This window comes from Ruditapes philippinarum, unplaced genomic scaffold (assembly GCF_026571515.1).
Source record: "Ruditapes philippinarum isolate M1 unplaced genomic scaffold, ASM2657151v2 ctg852_1_1_1_1, whole genome shotgun sequence".
Classification (NCBI taxonomy): Eukaryota; Metazoa; Mollusca; class Bivalvia; order Venerida; family Veneridae; genus Ruditapes; species Ruditapes philippinarum.
In genome coordinates, this window is record NW_026852510.1 from 45,546 (window position 1) to 62,071 (window position 16,526).

The window sequence follows — 16,526 nt, forward strand, 5'->3', positions numbered from 1 at the left end:
TTGACTTAAATAGATAGATATATAGTACATTCATCGGACTTTTTATGTTTGCTGGAGAGTTAATTAAGAAGTCTGATAATAGTTACGTTATAATAGAGGAAATAACTAACGTTTCCTTTTAAAAAGAATATTTCATATTCAAGGGACTTTCCTATGAAAGTAAATATACGAAATTCAGAAAAAAGTGTTGATTTGGGTAAATGGAAGCCTTAAAACGATGCTCCCGCGAAACCGGATTTATTTTCACAATAAACGCTAATAAATTCATACGCGTCAATTCCTTATCCGGCTACATTGTTCGTTTTCCCATACAGTAAATATTCCATGTCAACACAAATAGTAATCAGAGATACCCAGTTCTTCTATTATTGCCTGTAAATGCACCATGTCTATAAAACTTGAAGATAAATTAGTGTATTTACTGTAATATTTCGAATAATAAATAGCCGTTCTTATCTGCAAGAATAGAAAATCCGTCTCATTTTTGCCCCTTCTTAATCCGCCTTTAGTCCAGGAAAACAATAAGAACGCTACTGGTCAATAGGGTTATTCCGTCTGCACGTGGGAAAATGTCTACAAATTGAAGATGGAAAGTTACAGGGTACAAGGTTTCATCAATAATTTATAGATTGCGACAAATGGTCTCTCTTGGTACATCAGGACCGGTCATTGATCATAGTTATCATACAGTTTAATTAGTTTTATATATTTAGTGATAATATAGGCTACTCTTCAAGAAAAAAGGTATTAATTGGCATTGAAAAATCATGTATCGGGGAGGGTATGGGGTTGACAGCTATCGTTCTTTGTGATTTAGATTCTACAGAATACACTGTATATCCCGAAAAAAGATATCCTGAACGAATATCCCGATAATATCCCGAAAAATATCCTGAAAAAAAATATTTCGTATAACCACTTTTGAAAGCTAAATTTTGCCATTGGTTATGAATTGTTCGTGATAAAGTAGGTATGTAAAATAGGAATTTATACCCGATATTGTAAAAAGTGAATTGTTCCATTGTGTATGGTATATTTATGTGACTTCAGTATGCAATAAAATGCCTCTTATATTGGAAACAATTGAAAACTGATACATATTCTTGAAGCTGATACGTGTTATCGCTGCGATACCAGGAACCGTGGGTTCGACAACCGACCCCCATCTTTAGAAAGTAACTGTTAATATATTATAACTGAAACAGCTTGGTTTGAATTAGTTGGTACATTTTTATTTCCGTTTAATCAGACGGACTGCTTCGGCTAAAAATTTTAAGTGGAATGGGGGCGTCGTTAAGATTTCTTTTTTTTCTTTCTGTTTTTTTTTCCTGAAATATCTCATTGCACGTCAAGTGTTTTACAGGGTTTAATATAATGTCTGTGACACGCACTTTGCGTTTTTTAAAACATAAATTTCTGAAATTCTACTTGAAAAGGCGCGCATAAGTGCTACATTTTATACACTGTCTTATTAAAACAAATTGGTGATGATAAACATGTCAATCATGGCATTGAACTATAAAAAAGTGATCTGTATACAACTGAATTTATACAAATAGATAAATGGTTGAAACTATCGAAATAAACATGGGAAAGTACCGTTGTGTGCAATTTTCGTCTGCCTTCGATAAAGGATTAAGGGAAATAGACAAGAAGTTCCGAATGCGCTTCAACCATTCGGAACACTTCCCCGATTATGTAATTGATGGAAAGGGTAAAAAGTTGCGACTGTCACAGCGCCGATCTTCATGTGCGACTTTTTATTTATTATTTATTATTCCTAACTTTTATGAGCAATGTTTAATCAAGGCAACCCTCACGACATGACGTCATTGGTCAATCCTTTAATTATAGAAACAGTAATATAAATGTTTTATCAAAAATGACAGCAATGCCGTAAATTTCTCCCCATTTCAATAAACCATCGATCACCAAACGGGTCACGACCTAGCACGGCGGCTGAATGGGTTGTGTTTATTTAGTTTTATTAATCCAAAAACAATGAAATAAAGCCGGTGTCAGCTTACAAATATTTCTAGAGGATTATCAATCGATTAAATGAAGCTGGCGATGACACGAGTTCTTGTAATATATAGCTCTGTATGTTTGCGTTTGTTGTCAGTTATTGACAGTCTAATCTCAGACTGTCTGTAAAATAATAAACTTAGGATAATTAAACATTTATCATTCTTTTTGTTGCGTTTTAAGGCATGTCAGCTATAGTGGGCGACTTCCCCACAAGAGTTCATGTTAGACAGCTTGGTTCTGTTTAAATCAAGAATTTTCTGCTTTTGCTAATACAAATCGCCAAATGGAACTTTGAAGATGTGTACACAAAGCTTTATAGTATTATCATGATATTAATATATAGTCATGAATCCAGCCAAAGGTGTGTATTGACATCGGTCTGTATTAGAAATTACGGCGTCGCTCTAATAAAGGTGTTTTTTTCCCGCACACAGTCTTAATAACCATGTAAAATGTTTTTTGTTTTTTTCTGTGTGTCTTTTTGTTGTTATTTTTCTTATTGTTGCTGCTGTTGTTGTTTTTGTTGTGATGTGATATATTTTTAAAATACAAAAACTGTCCCTTTAAACTATCTGCTCTTGAAAATTCATCATTGAAAAAGAAAACGAACGAAAGCAATAGTATACATCACAAAGAAAGTTAATCCACTAAAAGTGGAAAAAATATGTGTCAAAAAATGAAAACTGGATGTCATTAAAATGACCATGTTTAGAGAGGAATATTATTTTTTTTTCATTCACTATATAAGAGGTATTTAAGAGTTTACAATGGTATTGATTATAAATGTAGCAACAATCGTTTCCATTCATTACAGTTGCATTATTCATTAATTCATTTCATTGAGTGTTGGATTTATTCAATGCACATACAATTTATCCGATCGTGAATTACGCATAATTGCCGTGAAATTAACGTTTTTTATTAAGCGACTGGAGTTCAATTACACCATTATCACTGCGCAACTAAAAGTAGTTCACAATTTGCTTTACGAAAACGCACCTACCAAAAAGTCATTATTATGGATTAATAATTATATATATTGAGATAGAAAACGTTCTCTTGTTACTTTTAAATTTGATTAATGAGAACAACGCGATGTTATGAATGTAATTTATACAATTACTTAGGTGTAGAAATGTTAAATGTGGCATGTGACGCACGGAAACCTTCCATTGTCTTCATTTTTTTTTTTATAAAAATCAGCGCACGTTTCTGTGACTAAAATTATATATTAAACAATAATTATATTCGCCTTCCTATTTCCATTTAGAATTAAAGTGAAACATCATGCATCGGGGTTAATTCCTAGGACTGCTCATGCATTAAATTGTTAACATTTGCATGTAAAATATTGAGAGAGAAAAATGCTTCAAGTTGGTATTAAAGTGTTAAGTTATTAAAATGGTCACGAAATACAAGTACAAAGTTCTGTTTGTACAAAGTACACGCGTTTGAGGTAACCGATCTTCGACTTATAAATAACTGTTACTTTACAGTGTATTGTTGAATGATAAGTTTTAAAAAATAATGTAAATCTTTCAGCCACCTGCATCACCCAAACAGTAAGAAACAAAAATGAAAGAACAAAGTAAATGCGAGATTGAACATTCAGAAATTTGTTGATACATTGATGGACGGCTGCATACGACGTTCTTAATAGGGGATTTGCAGTAACCAAAGATTATAATATAGAAAGCCACAGTATGCCCATGAAAGATATATCCATAGAGTAACGTAAGGGTCTACATTGAAAAAAGGTTGTTTTCTTATTTGTTCAAATAAGCAAATGAGCAAACAGTTAAATTTGAAATGATGGTTAAAAACACTTTTCGCAAGTGTGCATGTAATTCTCACTTTACATATTTTGCAAAGGATAATATTTAGATTTTACAACACTGTTGTCATTTTTGTCTTTTATAAATGATGTATTATGATAAATCATTCTTTTGTCAAATTTACAATAAACTTATAAATGTGGACTTTCTGTCTTACAGGGGGATAAATGTGGGTGTTATGTTAATAGATCTTAATTGAAATTTAATGCAAACATAAGTGTGTGTAAACATTATGAAAATTCATAAGGCGTATAATTATAAAATCGTCTCACTTTTGTAGGCGGATGAATCAGCTGATTTCTATATCATTTACAAAACTCTAAAAACAAAATGCCAAAAATGAGCCGCGTCACGACAAAACCAACATAATGGGTTTGCGACCAGCATGGATCCAGACCAGCCTGCGCATCCGCGCAGTCTGATCATGATCCATGCTGTTCGCTATCAGTTACTCTACTTGTAATAGGGTTTGTAAGCGAACAGCATGGATCCTGATCAGACTGCGCGGATGCGCAGGCTGGTCTGGATCCATGCTGGTCGCAAACCCATTATGTTGGTTTTGTCGTGACACGACTCAAATGCCAAAATTAGGTTCATTAAAATAGGAAGCTACATTACAAAAACGAAACGTATTATGCTCTCGTAATATCTTAACATTTTTTTGATAAGGAGGCGTTAAATGGTCATAATTCAGAATAGAATGAATTGTGGTGCTTCAACGCTTCGATATCTAAATGTGACGATAACCATTCGATTATAGATACACTCGAAAAGATATTAAGTTGGTACCGGCATCTCTCAACTGTTTTAAGTACCATTCAAAACTATTTTTATGGCTTATGTTTTATTTATGACTGTGGATGAGGAAGACTTTTATCGTTCTTGTCCTGTTGAAGGCGACACGGAAAGTGTTATCACAAACAATTCCCCATTAGCTCTTACTTAGATTTTGTTCTGACATTTTTTTTTTTTTTGAAATTCTATAAAAGTTGTCCAGTAAGGTTAGGGGGTTTAGTTAGTGTGGATGATGAACGCTGTTTTTCTTAGAATGTTGAATTTGTAAGTTTGAATCAAGGTTTCAGAAAGAAAGTGGAATTAGTTAATGCAGCCTTCCATGTTGTCCTTCCATCGAAGAATCAGGGAAATGACTTGGACAAAATTGTGTAGCAGCATATTTTCTAGTAAGATTACGTTTGAGTTTGAATTAAACCTCTCGCCCTTGCACTACATATGAACTAGAAGTGCACACCATGTGTACCTATAGTGCACTATATGGACCAAATGACCCGACAGGATGACACTTAATTATTCAGAAAAAAAAAACATCCAAAAGTACATAATCTCATTGTTTTCATGAAGTTAGTTTAATGGTTAGCAATTGACCAGGATAAAGCAATGTATTGTAATTATACATTTTCTAACTTTTGAGATACATTCATTTATAATGTAAAAATAGTTCTGAATAATCTAATTGTACATATGAATGATGCATTATGATAAAGCTAAAATAGTTCAAATAGTGATGATAAGAAAGCTGTTTATTATGAATATAAATATCTTTTATAGCTTTCTTTTGTCTTATAAAATAACTTCCTATATGTGTTGTACTTCCTGCTTTATATATAAAAAATCTCATTGATAAATTGGTTATTATTATTGCTTTAAAGTTTATAAGATTTAACACTTTTACATCTAAAGTGTATTTTATTGTTTGATGAAAGCAGACGATTTTCTTTAGCATTTTATATACATGTCTGTCTGCTTTCTTTGGTAATAGAAGTAAAAATCATCTAACTTTCAATTGTGAAATGAAGTCTTTTATAATCAATATGAATAGCTTCATTACAATCTTTTTTTTCACTTTGATAAGCATTATTATTAAATAAACATAAGGCCTTCAAGTTGTTTAAATATGCCTTTCATAATGAAAAAATAATAAAAATACTGCTTTTCTTGTTTAAATACATGTTCTTTTTACTTATAATAATATAAATGAAATAAGGTGCTTTTAATTTCCCATTCAGAATATACTTTGATATAAAATGACACGAAAGTCAGTTTTTTTTCAGGTCAAAATGATATAAACCCCCGAAAAACACAAACTGATTGTACTTCATCTCGTTTCGATTATAATCCCAATATATCTGTTTTGAAGTATTTAAACATACGTAAGACTCAACTAAGAGTTGAAATGTAAATCAATCCTATTAAAAACCTGTTTACTTTGGTATCCAAATTGATTTCTGTAAACAATTCAATATTGACCATGGAGCTTTTGAAAAATCCAAATGTATATATAATTAAGTATCTTATAAATTAGAGTTAACGTTTGAAAACCGACTAAGAGAAAAAGTAAACGTAACCATAAATCTGTGTGACGTCTGTGTGAGCTATCTCCTTGAGACGGTGGAGGGGGGGGGGGGGGTATTTTGGATGATTAAATGATGTTACAGGTCAAATATTGATGAAATATACTAGAACATTTTCCAAAAGTGCATAATCACATTGTTTTCATGCTGTAAAGGTTATATCTTGATAGTGCTCTTGCATGCATTATACATGTATATGAAGAAATCGTGCCCTTAGAAAATATTAAACTAATTTTTTTCAGAAACCTGAGTGATTATATCGCGCATGCGCCATTTAGAGAAATTTCACAGAGACTTATAGATCTATTACGTATTTAGAAATAAACTAGAATATACCCTTTAAATATGACTTTTTTTATAATAACGCAGACGACACAATTTATAATGTTATGCTTTAATTTTGTGAAACAGCGCTAGATGACTTGTCGCCTAATTAAGTACAAGTAATAAAAGTGCTTGTGAAGATGGAATAGTATTAAAACAGATCATAAAGCTAAAGAAGCAGTTACATTAATGGCTACAATGTTTTAAAATAAATGCAAACATACAAAAAGTTTCATGAAGATAATCTAAATTGTTAACATTATCTAGATTGAGTCTCATTTATTCTAGTTAACATCGTAGGAAACAAGCAAACTTCAATATAACGACCAATTGCTAACAATTTCGTTTCCGGAAATGACATGTTTCTGTTTTAGCGTTTCCGGTTGACGTCATTCTACCGGCTGCAACAGCGAGATATCTCCTAAATCTAAATCAATAGATAAAATCCACTTTAATCATGGTGACTGTTACCATGTACTTGCAGTTGTTTCATGAAAAACTGCTTTTGAAATGCATGTTGTTTGCATGTTTTTAGTGGGCGGCGTTTGCGATATGAAAGTCATGAAGTTGTGACTCAAGTTGTCATATCCAAGTACCGTATCAAATGAATAATTTCGGACAGGGCTTGGAAATAATGCATTTTTCTGCGAGACAAAACAGTAAAACCGGAAAGAAGGAAATCATAGTTTTGTCACTTATTCACCGTGGTTATGTCCAAGCACAGAAAACACTTCTTTTTCACAATGTTTTGGTAAATCTACATGGTTTCACCATGCATGTACAGTATGTCTTAGAAAAGTTAACTACCCATATACAAAAATAATTGTAACAAAAGACATGCATCTGTATACTTTCTCTTGTTTTCTATTTTCATTTTTATATATTTGCCAAGGAAATAAAAAATCAGATCTAAATTACAGGTTTTATTTGAGTGAATAGTTTACTCGTAATAAGAAAGTGATTTGTAAAAGACGTTTAGATCTCCCATAGGCATAACTGTGCGGCCGTTTGTTGCCTGATACGTTACATACTGCAGAGCATTGAATTTCTGTCAACTTTTCACCTTAATTAAAGGAAACACGGTCGATTGTAAGTTTGCGACGGTTTTCCGTTATCACAGCCCCACGCAGCGATAGCCGAACAATAGCTGAAGTATCTGTAACTACTCCAGGAAAAAAGCTAATATCGATATCCTCTTGAAATTCTGGTTTTATCAAAGAGGACCACAGAATCGCCGAAGTCAGTTCCATTCCTGTATGTCTATTGTTCCCAGGCTAGATTTAAGTACATTGTAATATTGTATTTATAATTGTCATTGCGTTTTGCCAAATGTTACAAAGTTTACTTTAAAATTGACACTTTCCGGTTACCAGTTATATTTAAGTTACTTATCAGTGACTGGACAGAGGTCATTCAACATCGAGGTCATTCTGGAATAATCTTTTTTGTTTGTATTTAATTTCCTTTTCCAAAGAACTTTACAATATTTGCAGCATGGATTTTGGAACATTTTAACATATTTTGTAAGCATCATCAATAGTCTTAATACCGGTTTTATATCAGTGTATGCTACAACATAACCGGATATGGCGTGGCTTTTTTTGATAACTCGAATGATTTTGTTAGATCTCGAGGCTGTAAGATACAATGCGTCCTACCAATACAGAATAAGTAAATTTTTGCAACCGATTTTCATCTGCCGAATAAAATGTTTCATTTAAAAACCACCTGTATTCTTGAAGGATCTCATCATAAAATCTAAGGCTTATGTACAGAGCTAAACACTTATGTACAGAGCACTCTTGTGTCCAGCACCACTGCAGAGTACATGTATACCGAACATCAATTGAGTATAATTAGCACTTTCTTTAGTTTACTTATGTACAAGAGTAAATGTGGTACAGAACATTTATGTACACTTTATGCGTAGCTAGCACTTGTGTACAGTCTGAGAATATATGTAGATAGCTAGCACTTATGTACATGTACAATAAAGATGTACAGACTGAGAACAATTCTGTAAATTGGTACAGAACCTACAGCTTGAAATGACTTATAATGTTTCTTTTTGTAGGAAATAGCTGTTATTGTTGCTACAGCAGACTCTTTTTTTTCATGAAATTACTTCCGGTTGCTGTTTATAACAACGTAAATATTTCATATAACACCGTTTTTCAATTGAACATTTATTTCCTATTGTAAAACCTCACAATACCATTTGTAATGGAATTGTAATATTAAAAATATAGAAGAAAACAGTTAAACACTACTGATATAAAAATGTTTACTGTAATATACATATATTTCATTCAAACATTGTATTGGAATTGTTACATATGCAGTGAATGTGACACATAAACAAAGTATATGGTACAAAACAACCATGTTCGATATATGCAGATTTCGTTATCTGCAGTGTGTGTATTATCCGTTGAAGTGTACGTCAAAACATTAAAACACGTTTACCATAAATGCTCAAGAAACAACCAACCATCGTTTTAATGTAACTTTGAAAAAGAAATTGGCATGGTGTATGTAGAAAAATATAGGTTCATACTTTGATTTAAATAATACTTTCAAAATGTTATTGACAATGTTAAAAAGTGTTGTCTTAAATTTGATAACCGTCGATAAAATAACGATATAGAGTGGAAAAAAAAGTTTCACTAAAACAAGAATCTAACCGCCGGAAGTTGCCTAAAATATGTCAGACATTTGTATATATAATGTTAATTCCTAACTTAAGAATAGATAAGAGGAATTTATATCACTTTATCAATTATAAATAAATCAAATTATTTCCCTTTAACACAACAACAAATGCTTTCAATGTGAAAAGTATAGAAATGAAAATATAATACATCCAAATAATGACGTCAATTGAGAAATAGAATAAAAATGAACACAATTACTGTAATACTTAATGTGACAGTCACAAAAATTTATGTAACACAAACATCTAAATATGCTAGCGAGTTATTTTTCTCATTTGCTTTTCTTAGATGAAGGATCACTTCTCCAAAACGAGTTCTTGGAGTTCTCTAATTTTCCTTGAGCATTAAACGGTCTCAGATTCATTCCTTTAGAAAGCGACGCGATATATCGACCTCCCCGGCTATCTCCAACAGGCGTTGTAGGGTGTGTATTTACCGGGGGCAGACTTTCCGGTCTCAACGTTCCTCCAGTCGCCCCTTGACTTATATGCGCCTCCATTCTCTGCATTTGTTCTTGCAACATCACGATCTGGGCGTGTTGGAAGTTCAGCTGACGCTGCTGTGCCGCCATTTGATTTTGCGCCTCTAATTTTTCTTCAGAGAGACGAACAATGTCCGTCTGCTGCTGTGACATTCTCTTCGTCAGTTTATCTTGTCCGTCTATCAAACCCCTGTGTTCAGTAACCACTTTCTCAATCATATCAAGTTTTTGGACAATCTGTTCCTCTTGCGTCTTCATTTGTTGCTCCTGTCTATTTAATACTTCTTTCAAGCGCACCAATTCACTATTGCGTTCCCTGAGTTCACCTTCAATTTCATCCCTGTCTTTCATACCACGTCGTAGTGTCTCGTTTTCTATTTGTAACTTTGTCACCTTTTCGTGATATTTATTGTTTGTATCTCTTAGATTAGCCATAGCTTTCTGAAGCTCTAAATACTTTCTTTGCATTCCAACCAATTCTTCGTCTCGACCTTTAAGCTGTTCTCTAAGTCCAAGTTTTTCTTGTCTTTCACGAATAAGCATGTCTTTAGCGGTATCCAAGGACTTCATCACTTGCACAAGCTGCTTTTCTAGCTCGTGCTGACGTTCTACTATAACGGAGAATTCTTTCTGTGACGCCTTGGTGTCTCGTGCCAATGCTCCCAGTGACATTTTCTTACCCTGCACCGCCATCTCATCCGGGTTGACAAGAGATGCACTTTGACTCCAGTGTGTCTGCTACAAATAGAGAAAAAGTTTCTTTCATGACTGATTTGCATTCTTTTTCAAATTACACTAACTACGCGTTTCTAATATTTTGTTTTGTTACGTAGAACAGTTTGGTTCTACTTGAAAAAATGTAAGTAAGTGTACATTGTTATTGGAGGGCTATTTTCAATATCTTATAAAGTGTTGAATTCACGTCTAAAATAATTTTTGTCATTTTTTATAAAAAAAAACAAAAAAAAACACTCATCATCGTTTATTTACAAAATTTGGTTTTCATGGTTACTATATTTACCTTTTAATGTAATAAACTTATAACCTTTCATAACATCGGAAAAATCACTTTAAGTCCAGTTGCTAGTGTAAACTATTTATAGATTCTCATTTTCAAACTGTGTCCAGTACGGACTTTTTATATATAATTAAATATATATATATTTTTGTAAATTGTTCACTATTTCGTTTAAATCTAATTTAAGATATACATGTTCAGTTTAAAAACAAAGTAATTCAGCATAAATCTTAGATACCAATCTACACAGAAGACCATACCCCGATTAGAATAATTTCATATTTAATTGAAAAATGATACTTGAGCGCGGCTTTATCGTCTGCCAAATCAAAATATTTTTGATCATTTAAATGCATTATCTACAAACTTTATTGTCATGTTTCCATTGTTTATCTAAATTCAAACATGTAGTTTTGTATGACTTAACATAGTGCATAATAAAAATCATTCTACTATTAGGAAATTGGATCAGCATGTTTAAGATAATTATGTTTTAGGGTGACACAGGGGTAACTAATGAAGGTTACTAGGCCAGAGAAAAACAGCTCTAATAAAAGATTCTATGTAACCGGAAATGACGTATGATAAACTTATTTTCATTCTTCAGTTCCGTTCAACAATGGTATATTCATAACTCAGACTATAGTATTTGAAATGTAAAACACTTTTAGATTAAAATGTTTTTCTTCAAACTTAAACAAGTCGCTATTTCAACAAACTTTAAAGCACATGCTGTCTTTATGATTTCTTAAGAAAGGAACAACACGTGCTTTAAAAATTTGTAATACATGTAATCGATTGAGACATGTAAGATACATATCAGCTAAAGAATATTTAAAGTTTAATGTCAAATGGCCAATTAAATTTTCAAAATGTTATCATTTTTTATTTCTTAAACAGATTTTTTTCATGTTTGGTATCTTGTTACAGTTTCCATAAAGTGACTCATTACTATTTTTTTTCCTTTTGCTCTTTGGCATTCTGTATAATAATTATTAAGTGAATAAGAATTTTGTATGGAAATCAAAAATACTTTCCTTATATATCGAAACATTAATGACACATTATTGTACATTCAGTGCTACTTCTTTCAGGTAATTAACATATAAAATGCTCTGAATCCATTATTAAAACACATAGTTGACTTTTCTTACGATTTTAAAAATGATTGATTTCTTGATTTATTTGTGATAATGGTAGCAAAATATAGAGTGGTAATTTGGCTTTCATACAAAATACTATTTACCAAGTGGAAGAATCGCAAAAGAAACAAAAGATGACACAGCTATATGACCAATGAGTAACTATTGGAAACTATAACAGTATTACAAAAATTAAAAACTTTTGAAAAATAAAAATAATGCATTATTATGCTTATTTGGTCTTTAATCATTAATCTCCTGTCGTGGTATAATTGATACCTTTATCGTTTTCATCAATTTACTATTCCAATTTAGAAGTCCAGTATAGAGAAACGGCGAATGTTTTCTGGACTTTAGTTGACAGGTTACAATTAGAAAGTCAAGTCAAATATAAAAACAACCAACTGAACGGTCCTTAGAAAGTTAGTGTTAAATTTAGTTCTACCAAGTCTCTGACTAAACGGGTCGCAGGGATGGCATGATACCAATAATATTCTTCAATTAAAATGGTAACCGTTAATACATAATTAATTTAAGTTTGATCGTGTTGGAAGCTATCAGTTTATAGACTCACTATCGAATTCGTTTCTTGAACCTATCAGTATTATATATACTTAGCAATGCGTGTAAAGTTCCTTGCTTAAGGAAATGATGGTTTGTCCCAGGCGTGATTGAACCCAACCGGCCATAGATTACTAGCCCGACGTGTTAACCCGTCGCAACTAAGTCAAATTTGAAATCAGCAGCCCAGGGAGACCCCAAAACAAATCATTACATTTTTTCGTATTCTAATGACATATATTTTTATCGTGTACATATCAGTTGCATGTTTGCACGTTTATATCTAACAAGACAAACGCGACCTTCCTATCTGTTATCACTTGTATCAAAGAAACATTGTTCTATTGTTCTGGCTGGCAACACAAAATATTTTGAATGACATGTACACTGCGTACTTCAAACGTATAATGAATATACATTTTGTTTATGACAAGCTTTTCAATGTAACGTATATAAAAAGTAAATATTTAGCTCCAAATCGCGCTCAGATCGTCGGATTGGCAGTAGTAGGAGCCCGCTACAGACGGGGAAAGAAGTTCCTAGCCCGATGGCGACAACAGATTTTACCGAGGTGACCAGTGCAGACGAAGATCATGAGTGGACACATAAATGTCCTCTGATCAAGTTCTGCGCTGCTCGCTATTCAGTCTGTATTTATTTTCAAAGTTCACCTAAAACTGATAAATAGTTATGGTCAGACTGATGAACAAATCTACTAAGATTTTTATAGCTAAATGGGTAATTATTAGTGATTTCAAAAACGTTATTGATTCAACTCAGTATTTTGCATAAAAACTCCAAATGATTATTGTTTCATCGCTTCAAAAGCGTTACAAACGGTTTACTTAAACTCCGTCTTCATATATAGAAAATTTATGGTGATTTATTAAGACATACGTTTATAACGGACTGTACTGCTAGTCATTTATATAGTACACCAACTATGCATAGACCTAATGAGAAAAGCACATATGAACGAAGTAAACATGTCGTTTTTACTCAGCAAAAGAGTTCACAAACATTACAAGATATCAATAAAATGAAAAACAAATATTTAACTTACTTTTTCTCTGGGACCAAAGCCTTGCATATCAGAAAGTTCTGTAAAACAACACAAATTATAATTGATATATAAAATATAATATTTTCCTAGTATCATGTTTTCAAAGAAGTCTAAGAAACAAGGTCTGCGATATTGGGATACAAAACAACGCAATACAGACTAACAAAGCGGGTAAATATATTTTTCTATCCTCAGAAGTGTCGCCTTTGTCCCTTGCTATTATATACGTAACAATATGTTTTAGAAAAATGACCGTGTAAGACATTTGCGAGTAATATGAACTTCAAGTAATCGCGCCAAAAGTGTGTGTTAAAAACGTTTGGCGCAAACTTTGATAATTTTACAGGAATTGTCTATATTTCCCCTAGAAACATCCGACACTTTTCATTGCCCAAAATGTTGGTCATTGAGAAATTATATGCCTTTTCCGGACTACTTTTCTCGTCTGCGTACGTCCGATAATTAGATTGGTATAGATAACAGACGGTGATCGGTCATTCAAGAGTGTGGGATGCTTCTTGGGTCTGAAATTCATTCACAGTCTAGACACGAAGAAGTGCTGATTATTTGTTAATTATAAGGAAGAAACACTAACTCTTTTATGAATCTAATCTCACAGAAAGTATATAAGCCGGGGAAAATTAATATGTTTTGGATAGACATAGAACTAAATAAGGAGTCGTAATGATGCAAAAAGTCTGTCATAACTGAAATTAATACACATTTGTTTTAAATAAAGAGACAATTTTTTTTTGTATTTACGAATATAGCTTATATAGTTAACGTATCGGTCTAGTAATCTTAAGGATTGCTGACCGCGTGGGTTCAAACCCTGCCAGGAGAAATCCGTTGTTTCCTTGAGCAAGAAACTTTACATGTATTGCTTAATACTGGTTGGTTCCAGGAACGGATTCGAGAGTTTTTCAATAAGCTTTCAGCTTCCAACACAATTGAACTAAAATAAATTTGTATAAACTAATGTAGCTATCTTTAGATTTGAGGACATTAGAATAAAGGTTTTGGAAGCAAATGTTTGGAGACTGCTTTACTGCGACTAAGAAACAGCGGTACGGAAAAAAACACATTCGGATTTTTAACTGAGTAAAGAAACACGTATTTCCATTTTACTTATGTAACAACAATACTATGGTAGAAAAAGATACCTCCTTACAAAGAAACCAAAATTTTGTAATGGTTTAATAAAATTGACTAATAGTACCGATGTCATATAAGAAAACATAGTCTTGATGCCAAAACATTACAAATTCGCAATTGTTGGTTAGGCAAGCAGAAACCCTTACCAATAGGCCACTTCTTCACGTGTATGTTTGTTTCAAATATACTTGTATTTTATCGCAATTATCTGCTTATAAATCAAATAGTAATTTTAGGCAGTTAAAACAAAATTTAAAAGGTTTACCTGGCACAAACGCATGCATGTTGTCCTCTCTTTTCAATGCATCTACTATATTGCTGTAACCATGCTCTTGCAGGGTTTCGCAGAGGGCCGCATACGCCGGTGATCCGCCTTTCATTACTTCCTGTACACAAAGTTCGATCTGCGCACGCGCATTACCTTGACGCATGACGTCTGTTCCGGCGTCTGCACTGATGACGCCTTTCTGAACGAGACTTTCTACAACCGTTGTAATGTTGAACTCCTCTCGCAACGTTAGCAAATACCTGAAAATCGAAAAAATCACATTATACAATTAAACAAGCTAAAGGGATCTACTTTTACAATAAATAATAAGTATTGTACGTCTTTACTCCTTTATTAATTCAAAACACAGTTTTGAAAGCTCTTAAGAGCCATGTATTGGACAGACATTTACGTTTTTAGCGAACTTCATAACGAAAATTCAATCCCTATCTTTAGAAATTATAGCAGGCCATGAATTTCAACGAGGCTGACAGTAAAAAAGATCTTACTTGAGGAAATCCCATTGTCCCTGGTAAAAATCGTCTGGACTCCGAGCCGATTCCTTATCATCATCCAGGGAAAACCTTACCCTCTTCAGACCGATCTCTGTCGTTGGCGTCGCCATGAAATCTTACGGGAATTCACATTTTTGATCTGGGAAATAAGAAAGTTTTCACTCGATCATCATAAGTACAGAAATGTCTTAATTTCAGAGATACAAAATAGCAGATTGCTAATAACATTATGGAAGTATATATCTTAGCTTGAAAAATACGCCTATCTTTATCAATACTATATAAGAACAGGCTTCACAATTCAGGTACTTATTGCCTGGTGTTGAACGATGTTCTTTAGCAATTACAAGCACATTTTACCATTAAAGATACGGAATTTTTGCGATATCGATTAAAACGCAAGTCCGATTTGATTAGTAGATAAGGACTCTTAAACTTCGTATCTGTCAGTTTGAATCCAAGACCAAAAACCATATTTTTCATGACGAAATATAGGTGTCTGATGCCATTCGTTCTCAATGCCTATTAGAGATATTGGCTTTTAATTGTGAAAACAGTTATTTCATGTTTGTTTTGGTACAGAGTCCAGTAAAAAAAAAACCTGCCGATCTTTGTGATACGCAATACTGTTATAGGCTCAATCAAACCTCACAGAAACAAACAAATAAATAAAAAACAAAAACAACAACTAACTTAACTATTAGTATTAACGGTCATTAAGACAGTACGTATTATAAGGTTTATTTTTTCGCATAACGGCGACTGAATCATGTAGCGCATTACTTTAAAAATTTACAGACAAACTATTTATGCAAAAACTTTATTACAATATTATCAAAATACCTGAAAAGTGAGGTTTAAAATCCATACGAAATCCTCTTACATGTTAGCGGTGCAATAGCTGGCGATTTAAATATTTCATCTATTTAGACGCCATTTATTTTGGCAATGAATATTATTTCTATTGTTTAACCTGACCTGATAAAAATTTATTTTGGGGGTTCACAATGTATTTTTACGGGAGATATAATACAAAAAAAATCATTTATGTAG

General features: G+C 32.7%; 1 protein-coding gene across 1 annotated transcript; it reads right to left on the reverse strand.

Annotated features, from left to right (window-relative positions):
* Positions 1-8,826: 8,826 nt before the first annotated feature.
* LOC132715274 (trichohyalin-like) lies at positions 8,827-16,459 on the reverse strand. Its single transcript, XM_060698265.1, has 5 exons — positions 16,317-16,459; positions 15,468-15,612; positions 14,956-15,218; positions 13,536-13,573; positions 8,827-10,489 (listed from the first exon to the last, which is right to left on the reverse strand). The coding sequence occupies exons 2-5, from the start codon at positions 15,581-15,583 to the stop codon at positions 9,542-9,544; spliced, it is 1,365 nt and encodes a 454-aa protein (XP_060554248.1). The 5' UTR covers positions 15,584-15,612; positions 16,317-16,459; the 3' UTR covers positions 8,827-9,541.
* Positions 16,460-16,526: the final 67 nt, after the last annotated feature.

Bases quoted from the DNA above. Each gene is read 5' to 3' on its own strand.
- LOC132715274 (XM_060698265.1), bottom strand. From the start codon at position 15,583: ATGGCGACGCCAACGACAGAGATCGGTCTGAAGAGGGTAAGGTTTTCC. The intron at 15,219-15,467 runs GTAAGATCTTTT...TTCGATTTTCAG, and splicing joins GGACAATGGGATTTCCTCAA to GTATTTGCTAACGTTGCGAG. The intron at 13,574-14,955 runs GTAAACCTTTTA...GTTGTTTTACAG, and splicing joins CATGCATGCGTTTGTGCCAG to AACTTTCTGATATGCAAGGC.